This window comes from Ambystoma mexicanum, chromosome 8 (genome assembly GCF_040938575.1).
Source record: "Ambystoma mexicanum isolate Mex_15411 chromosome 8, UKY_AmexF1_1, whole genome shotgun sequence".
In the NCBI taxonomy this organism is placed as follows: Eukaryota; Metazoa; Chordata; class Amphibia; order Caudata; family Ambystomatidae; genus Ambystoma; species Ambystoma mexicanum.
In genome coordinates, this window is record NC_090929.1 from 779,501,607 (window position 1) to 779,515,821 (window position 14,215).

Below are 14,215 nucleotides of genomic sequence, written 5' to 3' on the forward strand. Positions count from 1 at the left end.
AAATGAAGCTGTAGTGGGTGGAGCCGGGATAGTTGGCATATACTGAGGTGATGATTCCCTTGGCATTACATGCTACCTGCACGTTGATGGAATGACAGTGCTTGCGGTTCCTATAGATGTGCTCAGATGCCCTGGGGGGACGTAGAGCCACATGGGTGCAGTCGATGGCACCTAGCACTTTGGGGAATCGTGCCACTGCGTAAAAATCCAGGGCGGCAGCATGCCTTTCTGCAGGTGTTCTGGGCAGGTATATGTGCCTGCGGACTGATGGGCGTGCAGTCATGATGTTCAAGACCTGGTGTAGGCAGCGTGACTGGGTGGCCTGTGACACCCCACCCACTATGGCACTTGTCCGCTGAAATGATCCAGTGGCTAAGAAGTGCAGTACATTGAGGACCTTCTCCAGGGGGCTGAGTGCTTGGGAGCACAGGGTGGGTGATGTGAGGTCATCCTCCCACTCACTCACCAGGTCCAGTATGATGTGTGGTGGAAACCTGTACCTCCCATACACCTGGTCATCAGGCATCCCGAAAAGGCTGGTTCTGGGTGTGAATATTCTGGCCCTGACTATCCTCCTCCTCCTCCTTTGGTAGCCCACTGCCACTGCTGCTAGGAACGGTATGTTCATCCTGGCGTCTGAGCTTGTAATTGTTAAAGTCCGCAATTTTATGCTTTGCGCGTGTTCTAGGCGAGCGTGTGACCCGCGCACCCCTGGAATCCAGTTCCCAGTCCAATAGCGTGTGGAAATTCACACGCACCACGGGATACAGGGTGCGCGGGCGCACACCTGGAATCCAGTTCCCAGTCCAATAGCGTGTGGAAATTCACACGCACCACGGGATACAGCGTGTGACCCGCGCACCCCTGGAATCCAGTTCCCAGTCCAATAGCGTGTGGAAAATCACACACACCACGGGATACAGGTTCGCTGACGTACTTGCGTGTGTAAGTGGCCGCGCACCCATTAAATACACGTACATAGGCCAATCACGCGATGACACTCTGACGTGCAGTATTTCCACGTGTGTTCCGTCATCACGTGCTGAGTGGGGAACGCCCGTGCGGGTCACGTCAGACGCGCTTACGCGCTGAGGGACTCTGGTCCAATAGAATCGCGTATGCGTGCTGACGCGCTTACGCGCTAAGGGCCTTTCCTCGGATTTCACGCTGACGTGCAGGATTTTCACGTGCCAAATCACTCCGTATCAAGCTGGCCACCCGAAAACACACGGAACACCACGCTCCTGCCCAGAAGGCCGAGTTACTGCCCCCCAGTGCCCCGAGCAGCCTCCCACGTGCTATCTGCTGCTGCCTGCCTGCCTGCCTGCTGCCACCGTGCCCTGCCATTTGGTGCCTGCACATCAGCCATCTGCAGGGGTCCAGTTGCTGTGTCCCCCCCTGCTGGAACTGAAGACTCCCAACTGGGATTACATCGCTCCACAGCCCAGCCCCAGGACCCAGTTGCCCACCCACACCTGCCTCTGGGGTTGCCATGTCGGGCACTTCCACATCTGGCACCAGTGGCAACCCCAGGCCAGAGGGGCAGAGGGGCACCAGCTTCACTGCCACCGAAGTTGGTGTCCTGGTGGAGCATGTCCTGGGGCAGTATGATGCCCTCTTTGGATCGTCCCGCGCCAGCAAGGAAGGACGGGAGAGGATCTGGGCCGACTGTGTGGTTGCCATCAACGCGGAGGGGGTGGCAACCCGCAACGTCCAGAAGATCAAGAAGCGCTGGGAGGACTTGAGGTCCAGGACCCTTGTGAAGGCCCGGCGCCTCGTGGAGGGGGGCCGGGGCCGCATGAGTTCCATCCAGAAGAGGGTCCTGGAACGCGTACGCCCAGCGCTCCACGCCCAGGTCCTTGAGAGGGAGGCCCGTCTGGAGTTGAGCGGTATGTGTCCAAGCATTACTGTGTGAGACAGGGCATGTTGCGGTGTGCTGGTTCTATGATACTTGCCTGTATGTGTGCCATGGGCCATGTATGCATGTATGTGTGCAGGGACATCATGGTAATGCATGTGCGACCAGTGATGTGTGACCCACATGGTTGTTGCATGTGTTGAAATGCGGCATGGGGAGCCCTATGCAGATTTTGGACATGAGAGCATGCCAGTCTCTGTACCTGGACATGGATGGGGGTGAAGGATGGGTGCTGATGCCAGGTACATATATGGTAGCCATGTCTGTGTGCCTGACCTGCGTGTCTGTGACTTGTGCATGCCATGGATGCATGACACATGTGTGTGACAATGCACAGATTCAGTGGCGCACCCAACTTACCCTTGTTTCGCCTGTGTTCGGTGTGTTTGGGGCCAGATGGATGTGACTGAGGTGAAGTGTGTGCATGTGATATGCATGAGCCATGATGCATGTGAGTTACATATCATTGAATGTTTCTAGAGTCCATTGGACATGCATGGAAATGTCCATGGCATGCACCATGCCTGTTACTGTGTGTGTTTTGCCTGGACTGACCCATGTGTTGTGGAGGGACATGATGGAAGTGTACTTTGACAGTGGTGCTCATCTGCTATTGCTTCCTGTCTAGGGGACCATTGTACAGTAGCCTGATGCTTGTGTCCTTTGTCTCCCTCTACGCAGCGGCTAGTGAAGAAGAGGGCGGAGACGGCGCTGTGGAGCAAGGCGGCGGGGATGCCCCCACGGCTGCAGCGGAAGGGGTGGGTGAGCCCCCACAGGGGCCTGCTACGGCGGGAGACGGTGAGGAGCCATCCAGGTTGGTGGTTTGCACAGAGGAGGAGGAGGCCGACACTGGTGCACACATGGGGCCTGGTGGGAGCATCCCTGCTGGTGCAAGTGGTGCAGTCCAGGGCCAGGGGCAGGAGGCAGCACAGGTCACCGTGGAGGGGCCTGTGCATGTCACTGTCCCTGACCCTGTGAGTGCACCACCATGCACCAGCAGGGATGCCCCGTCCCAGGCCCGTCCGCAGGTAGAGGGGATGTCCATGTCACCTGACTCCCCTCCACCTGCGGACGTGGTAACCCCTGGCCGCGTGGAGAAGGTCCTGATTGGGGTCGCGATGCGCACGGCTGTGATTCGTGATGATGTGCGTGCTTCCCGGGAGGAGCACGCACGTCATCACGAAGTGCACCGTGCCGACGTGGCCCAATTGGGATCGGCCATGTTCGGGGGTTTCCTGCATGTGTTGGCCAATCTGACGGCCCTCTCCTCCTCTGTGCAGGCTATCCACCGGTCGTTCTCCTTGCCGTCTTCCGGCCCAGATGCCACCAGGGCCCCCTGTGGACCTGCCCCGACCAATGCAGCCAGCTCGGTGGGGATCCCATCCCTGCCACAGTTGGGAGTCGGAGGTCCAGCAGGGGTGGACAACACAGCAAGTGGACCCCAGCAAATGGAAGATGTGACGGCATCATCGGGCAGGGCACGTGCACGACGGCGTCGGTGGTTTCCATCAGCCTGGATGCCGTCGTGCTGGCAGAGGCAGTGGCGTCGGAGGCAGCAGCGGGCTCGACGTAGGAGGCATCATGGCTCGGGGCCATCAAGATCAGAGGGGCAGGCATCGGCCGGAGGGCAGGGCAACCCTGGGATGGTGGTGTGTTCCGTGTGGGAGGAGTTTGGCCAGCGGATAGGTGCGGAGCGGCAGCGGGCGGAAGAGGAGCGGCTCGCCATGGTCAGGGCGGAGTTCTCCATGCGTCGGGCATTGAGGCGGGCTGAGCGCCTCAAGGAACCTCGCAGGGAGTTTGAGGTGGACATGGGGTTGTCCCTGCGAGACCTCGGGGCCAGGACAGAGTCCCGCCTCCAGGACATCGACATGGAGTTCGATGATGCCCTGGCCAGCAACATCACCAAGTGAGCCGCAGGACTTGCCCGCTGCCTTTGTATATAGTTATTTAGTTATTTAGTGCTAGGTTTCCTTTATTTATTTTTATTATTTTGGACCGCTCGGACAATGGCCACTTTTTTGTACATATATTTTTCATTAGTTAGTGGTAGGTTTCATTTTTGGTGTTGGGCTCATGGACCCTGGAACATTCCTGTATATAGTTTGTTTTTTTGGGAGATACATTTTTTTAATTTCTTATTGTTTTCACCATGACGTAATGGTTTTTCATTAATTTCCTATTACATGATATTGCTTTGGACAAATTCATTTTAATTTTTTTTTCCTTTGTTTTTTTGTTTATCACTTTTGTTCTCGGACATGGACCATTTATTTACTTAGCCACATCGTTGTATGTTTGAAATTTCACTTATTTTTTGTTTTTAATACATTTTTTATATTTTCTTACACTTGTGTTATTTTCTCATTGGTTTGTTACATGTCATGATATGGGTTTTGACATTCACTTGCACCCATTGTGTATGTGTGTGTGACGGACATGTGTTCTTTTGCATACTTGGCATTGGGGTTGTGTCATGTGATTGCATTCACTATGTGGGTGGATTCAATCCTTGCCTGGGTGTTTGTGCTGGGTATGCTGGCCATTACTGCCATGATTGTGTATCGTCAGGACCTGGGGCCAGGGGGACATGTGTGGGGGCCTGCTGGCAGGTTCCCCACAGTGCTGGGGGGTGGGGGTGGTGGGAGACATGAGTGTGGGCCTGGTGGAGGCTGCCCCTGCACTGCTGGGGGGTGGGGGTGGTGGGTGACATGAGTGGGGGCCTGGTGGAGGGTGCCCCTGGTGACTGGGGGGGTGGGGGTGGTGGGTGACATGAGTGGGGGCCTGGTGGAGGGTGCCCCTGGATGGTGGGGGGTGGGGGTGGTGGGAGACATGGTTGGGGGCCTGGTGGAGCCTGCCCCTGGATGGTGGGGGGTGGGGGTGGTGGGAGACATGGTTGGGGGCCTGGTGGAGGGTGCCCCTGGTGACTGGGGGGGTGGGGGTGGTGGGAGGCATGAGTGTGGGCCTGGTGGAGCCTGCCCCTGCACTGCTGGGGGGTGGGGGTGGTGGGAGACATGAGTGTGGGCCTGGTGGAGGGTGCCCCTGGTGACTGGGGGGGTGGGGGTGGTGGGTGACATGAGTGGGGGCCTGGTGGAGGGTGCCCCTGGATGGTGGGGGGTGGGGGTGGTGGGAGACATGGTTGGGGGCCTGGTGGAGGGTGCCCCTGGTGACTGGGGGGGTGGGGGTGGTGGGAGGCATGAGTGTGGGCCTGGTGGAGCCTGCCCCTGCACTGCTGGGGGGTGGGGGTGGTGGGTGACATGAGTGGGGGCCTGGTGGAGGGTGCCCCTGGTGACTGGGGGGGTGGGGGTGGTGGGTGACATGAGTGGGGGCCTGGTGGAGGGTGCCCCTGGATGGTGGGGGGTGGGGGTGGTGGGAGACATGGTTGGGGGCCTGGTGGAGGGTGCCCCTGCACTGCTGGGGGGTGGGGGTGGTGGGTGACATGAGTGGGGGCCTGGTGGAGGGTGCCCCTGGTGGCGGGAGGGTGGGGGTGGTGGGAGACATGAGTGGGGGCCTGGTGGAGGGTGCCCCTGGTGACTGGGGGGGTGGGGGTGGTGGGTGACATGAGTGGGGGCCTGGTGGAGGGTGCCCCTGGATGGTGGGGGGTGGGGGTGGTGGGAGACATGAGTGTGGGCCTGGTGGAGGGTGCCCCTGGTGACTGGGGGGGTGGGGGTGGTGGGTGACATGAGTGGGGGCCTGGTGGAGGGTGCCCCTGGATGGTGGGGGGTGGGGGTGGTGGGAGACATGGTTGGGGGCCTGGTGGAGGGTGCCCCTGGTGACTGGGGGGGTGGGGGTGGTGGGAGGCATGAGTGTGGGCCTGGTGGAGCCTGCCCCTGCACTGCTGGGGGGTGGGGGTGGTGGGTGACATGAGTGGGGGGCTGGTGGAGGGTGCCCCTGGTGACTGGGGGGGTGGGGGTGGTGGGTGACATGAGTGGGGGCCTGGTGGAGGGTGCCCCTGGATGGTGGGGGGTGGGGGTGGTGGGAGACATGGTTGGGGGCCTGGTGGAGGGTGCCCCTGCACTGCTGGGGGGTGGGGGTGGTGGGTGACATGAGTGGGGGCCTGGTGGAGGGTGCCCCTGGTGGCGGGGGGGTGGGGGTGGTGGGAGACATGAGTGGGGGCCTGGTGGAGGGTGCCCCTGGTGACTGGGGGGGTGGGGGTGGTGGGTGACATGAGTGGGGGCCTGGTGGAGGGTGCCCCTGGATGGTGGGGGGTGGGGGTGGTGGGAGACATGGTTGGGGGCCTGGTGGAGGGTGCCCCTGGATGGTGGGGGGTGGGGGTGGTGGGAGACATGGTTGGGGGCCTGGTGGAGCCTGCCCCTGCACTGCTGGGGGGTGGGGGTGGTGGGAGACATGAGTGGGGGCCTGGTGGAGGGTGCCCCTGGTGACTGGGGGGGTGGGGGTGGTGGGTGACATGAGTGGGGGCCTGGTGGAGGGTGCCCCTGGATGGTGGGGGGTGGGGGTGGTGGGAGACATGGTTGGGGGCCTGGTGGAGGGTGCCCCTGGTGACTGGGGGGGTGGGGGTGGTGGGAGGCATGAGTGTGGGCCTGGTGGAGCCTGCCCCTGCACTGCTGGGGGGTGGGGGTGGTGGGAGACATGAGTGGGGGCCTGGTGGAGGGTGCCCCTGGTGACTGGGGGGGTGGGGGTGGTGGGTGACATGAGTGGGGGCCTGGTGGAGGGTGCCCCTGGATGGTGGGGGGTGGGGGTGGTGGGAGACATGGTTGGGGGCCTGGTGGAGGGTGCCCCTGCACTGCTGGGGGGTGGGGGTGGTGGGAGACATGAGCAGGTGTGCAGGGTAGTCCCCTGTTTTGTGGGCTGCCTGCAGGGGCCGTCGAGGGTGACAGGACCCACCCAGCCTAATTGCGTGTGTAACTTCTCACGCACCCCTGTAATACACGTACCAAGCCAAATCGCGTGTGATAATTCCCGCGCACCCATGAAATACACGCGCCCAGGCTATTCGCGTGTGGAAATTCCCGCGCACCCCTGAAATACACGTACCCTGCTGTAATCGCGTGTGGGACTTCCCGCGCACCCCTGTAATACACGTGCCCAGCCTATTCGCGTGTGGAAATTCCCGCGCACCCCTGAAATACACGCGCCCAGGCTATTCGCGTGTGGAACTTCCCGCGCACCCCTGAAATACACGCGCCCAGCCTATTCGCGTGTGGAACTTCCCGCGCACCCCTGAAATACATGCGCCCAGGCTATTCGCGTGTGGAACTTCCCGCGCACCCCTGAAATACACGCGCCCAGCCTATTCGCGTGTGGAACTTCCCGCGCACCCCTGAAATACACGCGCCCAGGCTATTCGCGTGTGGAAATTCCCCTCGCACCCCTGAAATACACGTACCCTGCTGTAATCGCGTGTGGGACTTCCCGCGCACCCCTGTAATACACACGCCCAGCCTATTCGCGTGTGGAAATTCCCGCGCACCCCTGAAATACACGCGCCCAGGCTATTCGCGTGTGGAACTTCCCGCGCACCCCTGAAATACACGCGCCCAGCCTATTCGCGTGTGGAACTTCCCGCGCACCCCTGAAATACACGCGCCCAGGCTATTCGCGTGTGGAACTTCCCGCGCACCCCTGAAATACACGCGCCCGGCCTATTCGCGTGTGGACCTTCCCGCGCACCCCTGAAATCCACGCACCCGGCCAAATCGCGTGTGAGACTTCCCGCGCACACGTATTTTTTGTCAGCGTGTCCGTGTTTGTGGGTACCCCTTTGCACGTCATTTGTCCCGGAGGGCCACAGTATAGGACATTCATCATGGCAGTATATGGGTGCTATTTGTTGGCGCACCTTTTGGCGCACATTTCTTACAGCCGCTGAGACGCTACCGCCTGCTTTCTTGTGGCGGTCGTGTTTGTGCCTGTGCGCTGGTTTGAGCGTGCGCTTTTTTGACCTATTCTATTCCATGAATACGTGTTGTAGGCGAGCGTGTGGGCGTTCTGCGCACTTTTACCCTGTGCTTCCCCCGTGACACCCACATTTTGGCAAGTTGTTCCCCATTCCGAGTGTTACGCCCCGTGTTCCGCCTACTTTTGTTGCGTGCACCGCGCTATGTGCGATTTTCGCTGTGGACTGTGCGATTTTCGCTGTGACCTGGCGCATGCCGTTAGATGGCCTGTGCGCCAACGTGCGCCGCGCACTTTCTTATCGCACGTCCGATGGTTTTCTCGCGCACGGCCTTCCATGAATCGATGTGCGCTGCTTTTCGTGCGATTTTCGCAATTGCACTGCGATTTTCGCTATTCCACTGCGAATCGCACGTTTTTGGCCACTTGCGCCGCGCTAATTATTCCATGAATCGGCCTGCAAGTGTTGCCCCAATATCTCAGACAGGGTGGTTTTAACAGTGTCCCAGTACCCATATAGTTTGGGGCAGGACCACAGCATGTGCAACAGGTGTGCATCATCATCCCCACATCTTGGCCATAACTTTGTCCCGTTTGCCCGAAACATGTTTAGTCTCGTCGGGGATAGAATAGTCTATTCAAAATCTTGAAATGTATAAGTCTATACTTTGAGTTCAATGATATCCCCTTGGACAGTGCGCTTTCCATTGAGAGTCAGTCATGGGCGTAGGACATGGGGGGGACAAATCCCCCCCACAATTTTAAGTGGGGGGATATAATGGCATTCATCCCCCCCCCAGAATAAAAGTGTTTTGTTGGGCTGTGCACAAACCCAGTGCAGTGTACTGCACTGTCTGCAGTTGCAAACGTCTGCAGGCTGTGAGGCTGCTGCAGCCGTCACTCTGCGTGCGTTCATAAAAGTAAAAGTCCTTCTGCAGAATGAAAGGTACATTTATTTGCTTGCGCCTGCGCATTTGGAACGTGCCCAGGGAACAAACTGCATGTGCCCCTGCACAGGGCATTGCTGCGCAGCAGCCTTATCCTGTATTTTCTTCTAGAACAAAGGGAGAAGGCAGCGACGTGTGCTGTTGTCGTGCTGCTGACTGAGAACTTGGCTGGAGAGGAGGGAGAGAGAAACAGAGACTATCTACTCGACAGCTACGAGCTACCTACTAGGGGCCGGCGTGTATGTAGCAGTAAAATCTTGTGTTCTTGGGCAACCGATTTATAGTCAGAGCTCTGCATTCCAGCTATATGAATGCATCACATGACCCAGTAAAACAAAAGAGTGATCAATAATCATTGATACAACATGCAGAATTCTTTAAATTCAACCAAACTGCAATTATTTGTCTATTCTGTCACCCCCAAGCCCTCTGGGTGCCACCAATAATATTGTGAACCTGACAGACATGGTCCGGCGCTGTTCTCATTGGCTGATTTGCTCATTGGCATTCCATGCATTTAACCAATGTGCCTAAGATGTAAGGGTGCAATGAATGATTACTGCTACAGATGGCTGCTAAGAGCGGTTAACCTTCAGGTGCGCTTGGACAAATCATCTGAAAGCGAGGCAATGCAAGCAGAGCTGTGTGTGGTCCTGTTACAGTATGAAGCGAAAATGATTCTGGCCCAATGTCCGTGTCTGCTAAAGGGCGATCTGTTTTAATCACCAGTGTCCACCACTGCACCAGCCGTGCCTTTCAGCTTCAGGTGTATAATGACAAAATATAGAGAATAGAATGATTTGAAGTTTCTAGACGGCGGGAACAGTCCCAGAATCCATTACCGCCTTCAATTACCCACATTTCTGTGTGTGAAGGTTTTGTACGTCAGCATGTAATCCGCCGGAGTAACTAATCATATATTGATTTAGATGCTGCTGGAAAGGGAAATCTAATTGTTAGACTGTGAAAGCTTCTCTGGGAATCTGCACTAATGATTGCGTTTGTAATCCCATTTGCAGGTAAAAGTTCTGCAAAGCATGCATGATGTGAATATCAATTGTGCCTTGTGCGGATGCCGCGCTGGCAAACTGGGTTTACAGGAGGAGAGGTGGATAATAATGTAGCTAGCTCAGGGGCAGCCTGGGATGTTAAATACCATGTTCCCCTTCGCACGCATCATTGCCTTATGACTTGATGCAGACAAAGATTTCTACATTCATTGCTAAAAAAATAAAAAATCCCGTTTCGCCAGTGTCACTCGCTCTCTGGCAAGGCCCACCCAAGATCTGTAATTGCCCACTCAGCACACTGTGTGGCTATTTACAGATGTTAATGTCACTGCGGTGGGCCCAACTACATTAGGTAAAGACCCCACTTGTTAGACCATCCTGGCTACGACTCTGGTTTCCAACACCCGACTATAGATGAATGACACATTTCCCATCGTGAAATGTAAACCAAATCGATATAATTAATTTAAAACACAAAACCAATACCATCAGAAATCCCATGTTTATGGACCCCCAGCAATAGATGGAACCTTTTCTTGCATGTGCCTCTCAGTTACAGATGAGGCTGTCAGAGGCGGGTGGCTTCCTGGGAGTTCCAAGCAGTGTCTTGAAGTGGCGCTGCAGCTCGTGTTCACTTCCATCACTACTCGAGACACAATTAGCATTTTTAGAGGTTATTATCCCAGTCTCTCGAGGTGATGCACTTGCGCGATCTGAATGACACCTGGCCTAGTAGGATCGTTGTCTGTTTCCCCTTGTTTCCCCCCCTGCCTCGTCGCGCCTTGAAACACTTGTGTATAGGCGCGTTACAAATGCCATATCATATCATATCATATCATAGGTTATGCAGCTCTCAAAACATGAATGCCGTTGAAACATGAAACCTGGAGATCTTCGCCCCACCTTGATCATACATTCCGCCCAGTACCAGTAGACATTGATTGTGCAAGTTTATATAGAACACAGATACTTTTTTTTACCTGCAGACCTTTGCAGCATGTAAGGCAAGCACAGGTGCGTTGGTGGCTCATCTGGAAATGCAGGCCCTAATGCCTGAACCTCTGCACGCATCCGCAAATAATACAATACCTGCACAGGGCCCCCCTCCAACTGCTGTCTTCAATACTTCCCATTCCACAAAACGGCCCTCCATACATAGATCACCGGCTGTGTGGATGCACGCAGCGCTCCAGGTTTTGATTATACCACCATCCTCTGTTGGGGGGAGCAGCGGAATTCCCCATAGGGGCAAAAGCCTGTCGTATAGTGTTGTCTGAGTTCCCCTAGCCAACATTTTACCCCTTGCCCAGCAGGTGGCCTCAGCAGGGTCCTGTTGGTGCCTCGCCTGGTATGTATTGCCTATCAGTAAAGATGTTATGGAAGTGGGACCAGCACGCACCTTCTCAAGGCTTGAGTGCAGTAGGGGAGGCCCCGGATCAGCCCAGAAGGAAGTATAGTGTGCCTGCGCAATCATGTAATACGGCTCAAAGACAGGTGTATTGAACCCCCCCTCTTCATGTGGCCTGGTCAAGTGTGTCCATTTCAGTCGCAAAGCCCCACTCCCCCAAACGAAGGAGGAACATGCGGCTGTCAGGTCATGAAACAGTGTGCAGCCCGGCCATAGTGGAATCTTATTGAACATGTAGAGCAGTTTGGGGAGCACCACCATTTTAATTAGGGATAGTCTTGCAGCCATTTTCATAGGTAACCTCCCTCATTTCTGCCGTTTTACCTTAAGGACCCCCATGTAGGACTCGTAATTCAGTTCACGGGTTAAATCAGAAGTACGTGACACCATTATCCCCAAATAGCGGATCGAATGAGGAGTTCATTTCAACCCCATAGTGTTTGTGTGTTCTGTCAACTCGTTTGACAGAGTAACAATTTGCTACTATTCAGGTGCAGTCCATAGTGCGCACCAAACCCCACCAGAGTACCTTAGCCAAATTAACCTCTGGGTCTCTTATATATAATAGTATGTCATCTGTGTTGATAGAGATGACCTCGGGTTTCCCCCTCTATCCTTATGCCAGCAGGACTGTGTTCGGTACAAATCTTATCTGCTAGTGGCTCGATTATCAGTGTGAATAGCAATGGGGACAGTGGGCACCCTATCATAGTTATTTCTGTAGGGTTAAGGAGTGATGTAAAGTATACGTCCAGTGTTTTATTTAATTAATGTTTGGTAGGACTGTTTTATACTCACATTTTATCTTTTCTATCTATTAGTCATGTTATGACAAGATTGAAGACCAGTGGGTGAAAAATATTAGAATAGAACGTTATGTGTATATATGGGGAAGTTTGAGCATATTTAAAGCCTACAATATTCTTCGGGGAGAGTTTGAAAGTCTGAGAACAGAAAACGATTATTATTTGAAATACAGTACATTACATTGTATAGTGTATTAACGCTAAAATTAAGCAGCACATAATGTCAACACAGATTACAAGTAAAATTAAAAACATCAACACCACACACACCGGCTGTCTGCGTTATGGTTTTGGCTCATTAGTTCGAGAAACTAGAAAAATACAAGACGTGTTGGCAAAAGGCAAAGAGAGTGTTACCTGAACCATCAGGAGTGGATCGGACAAACGTTGGCAACATTTTGACTGTTGCTGTTGGATTTGTGTCCTTCCCCAGACCCTTCTTCATCTCCGACTGGAAGCGGGAAGTGATATCTAGCAGCACATCATCTGAGAGGCGCATGTGATAAAGAAATCTGTCCACCTAAGAAACGAGAGAGTGAGTGTTCATTAAGGAATCAATATGATACAACATTATAAATTATGAAATGTGGATGAACTGGTTGAGCACGAGAATTTGGAACAAAAAGAGAGCCCAAAGAAGTCAGCAATTTACAATAGTTTTACAATTCTTATATAATAGTTTACCAATGGGATAAAGAACCCGCTACTGTACGTTTTAAGGCTATTGTAAGTCACAGAAGAGTTCTGTGCCCAAACCGAGAAACAAAGGTCGAGTTCCTTCATATGGTCACAGAACTCTTTTTTACATAGTTGTATCCTCTTTAATACATAGCCTCTTGCTTGATTTAATGTACGAGATCTTGCAATTGTTGATACATTTAATCAATGAAGAACCTGTGTAGATTAACAAAAGACAAAAATACAGCTTGCAATTTCTTTATTTTATTTCTTTATTTTATTTTGCATTAATAGCAGCGCACAAAACCTTCAGGTATCTAGGGTTCTAGGTGCTAGTTACAGTAAGTGCAAAGTGGCAAACACGTTTACAAAGTACAAGACCACACACAACATGTGGGTGGATCTTGGAGCATACTCTGGCAGAGCCACGCCTCATGGTACAGGGGGCTACTGCAATTGGACAGGTAAGTATAAGAGATACGATTAGTGTGGGTGCACAGTTTGGCAAAGCCATACCTCATTGTACGGGGGGCTACTTCAAGTGTACAGGTAAGCATAAAAGACAAAATTAGTGTGAGAACACAATCTGGCAAAGCCACACGTCATGGTATGGTGGCCTGCTTCTGGTGTACCGGGAACCATAAATCATTAAGGTCTCTGAGCAGCAAGATGGCAAATAATTCTCTAACCGCATCTAACAGGGAAACGGGCCTAGAATTTCCACGGCCTGAAGGACCCCCCTTTTAAATAGGGATGATACTAGTTTGGGACCAGGACTCAGGGACAATGTGCATCGCATATATAAGGCCAAAGTGTGGTTTAAGGAAGTAAGCCCAGGCAAGGTTTCAATTTATTGATGGCCCATACTAGATCTTCAATGTTCTAGGCACAATCCTCAGCTGCAGCCTTGCCTCCAGCAGGATCGGCCAAATTAGCAAACTTTTTCGGAATAGAACATTTCCTAAAAAGAAAGTACACTCAAGATTGTTCCTCAATGGAATCTGCTGTGGAAGAGTTGCTTGTGCCCAATTTGTTGTAAAGAGACGCCCAGAATGGTCTAGAATTATTCATTAATAGGGTCCTCAAGATGGACTGATTATCTCTTTGATATAATTGAGATTTTAGAGATTTAACAAAGTTCATATGCCGTTGGTAAGCTAATTTCTTGGCCCTTACATAGTCTTCCACAGAAGCTCCTTCATGCATGCAGACTTGCTATTGTTCCATTTTTGCACTCTGGACGGTTTTATCCTAAATCATGCTGATAAAAATGAGGATTATTGTTAGATCGAGTGACAGACTGAGAGGAAGCCTCACTAATGCACTTGATGATACAAACGTCTAGGGGTTTAACGTCCATGCCTATGATGTGCCCACTCAAAGGAGAGATCCACCTTTATCACAGTGTTGAAAAGAAGCTTGTGTAGGTTTGCCTATCCCAGTGACAAGCCAGACCATTCCTGTCTTGCAGTAGTGGGACCAACAAAGGCCATACTTCCTGCTTCCCAACTGACATTTTCAACGTAAATCTATTTTTTATATATTTATTTTATTCATAAACGCAAGTAAAAAAGTCAATTCATAGACAAAAGAAA

The 14,215-nt window shown here is 53.4% G+C and overlaps 1 protein-coding gene across 1 annotated transcript in view; it reads right to left on the reverse strand.

Moving 5' to 3' along the window:
* The window catches only part of LOC138472439 (hexokinase HKDC1-like), a 1,340,644-nt gene that overhangs the window by 1,025,185 nt on the left and 301,244 nt on the right, over positions 1–14,215 (reverse strand). Inside the window, exon 2 of the mRNA XM_069610606.1 lies at positions 12,300–12,462. Coding sequence (XP_069466707.1) covers positions 12,300–12,462 — 163 coding nt within the window. The remainder of the gene's footprint in view (positions 1–12,299; positions 12,463–14,215) is intronic.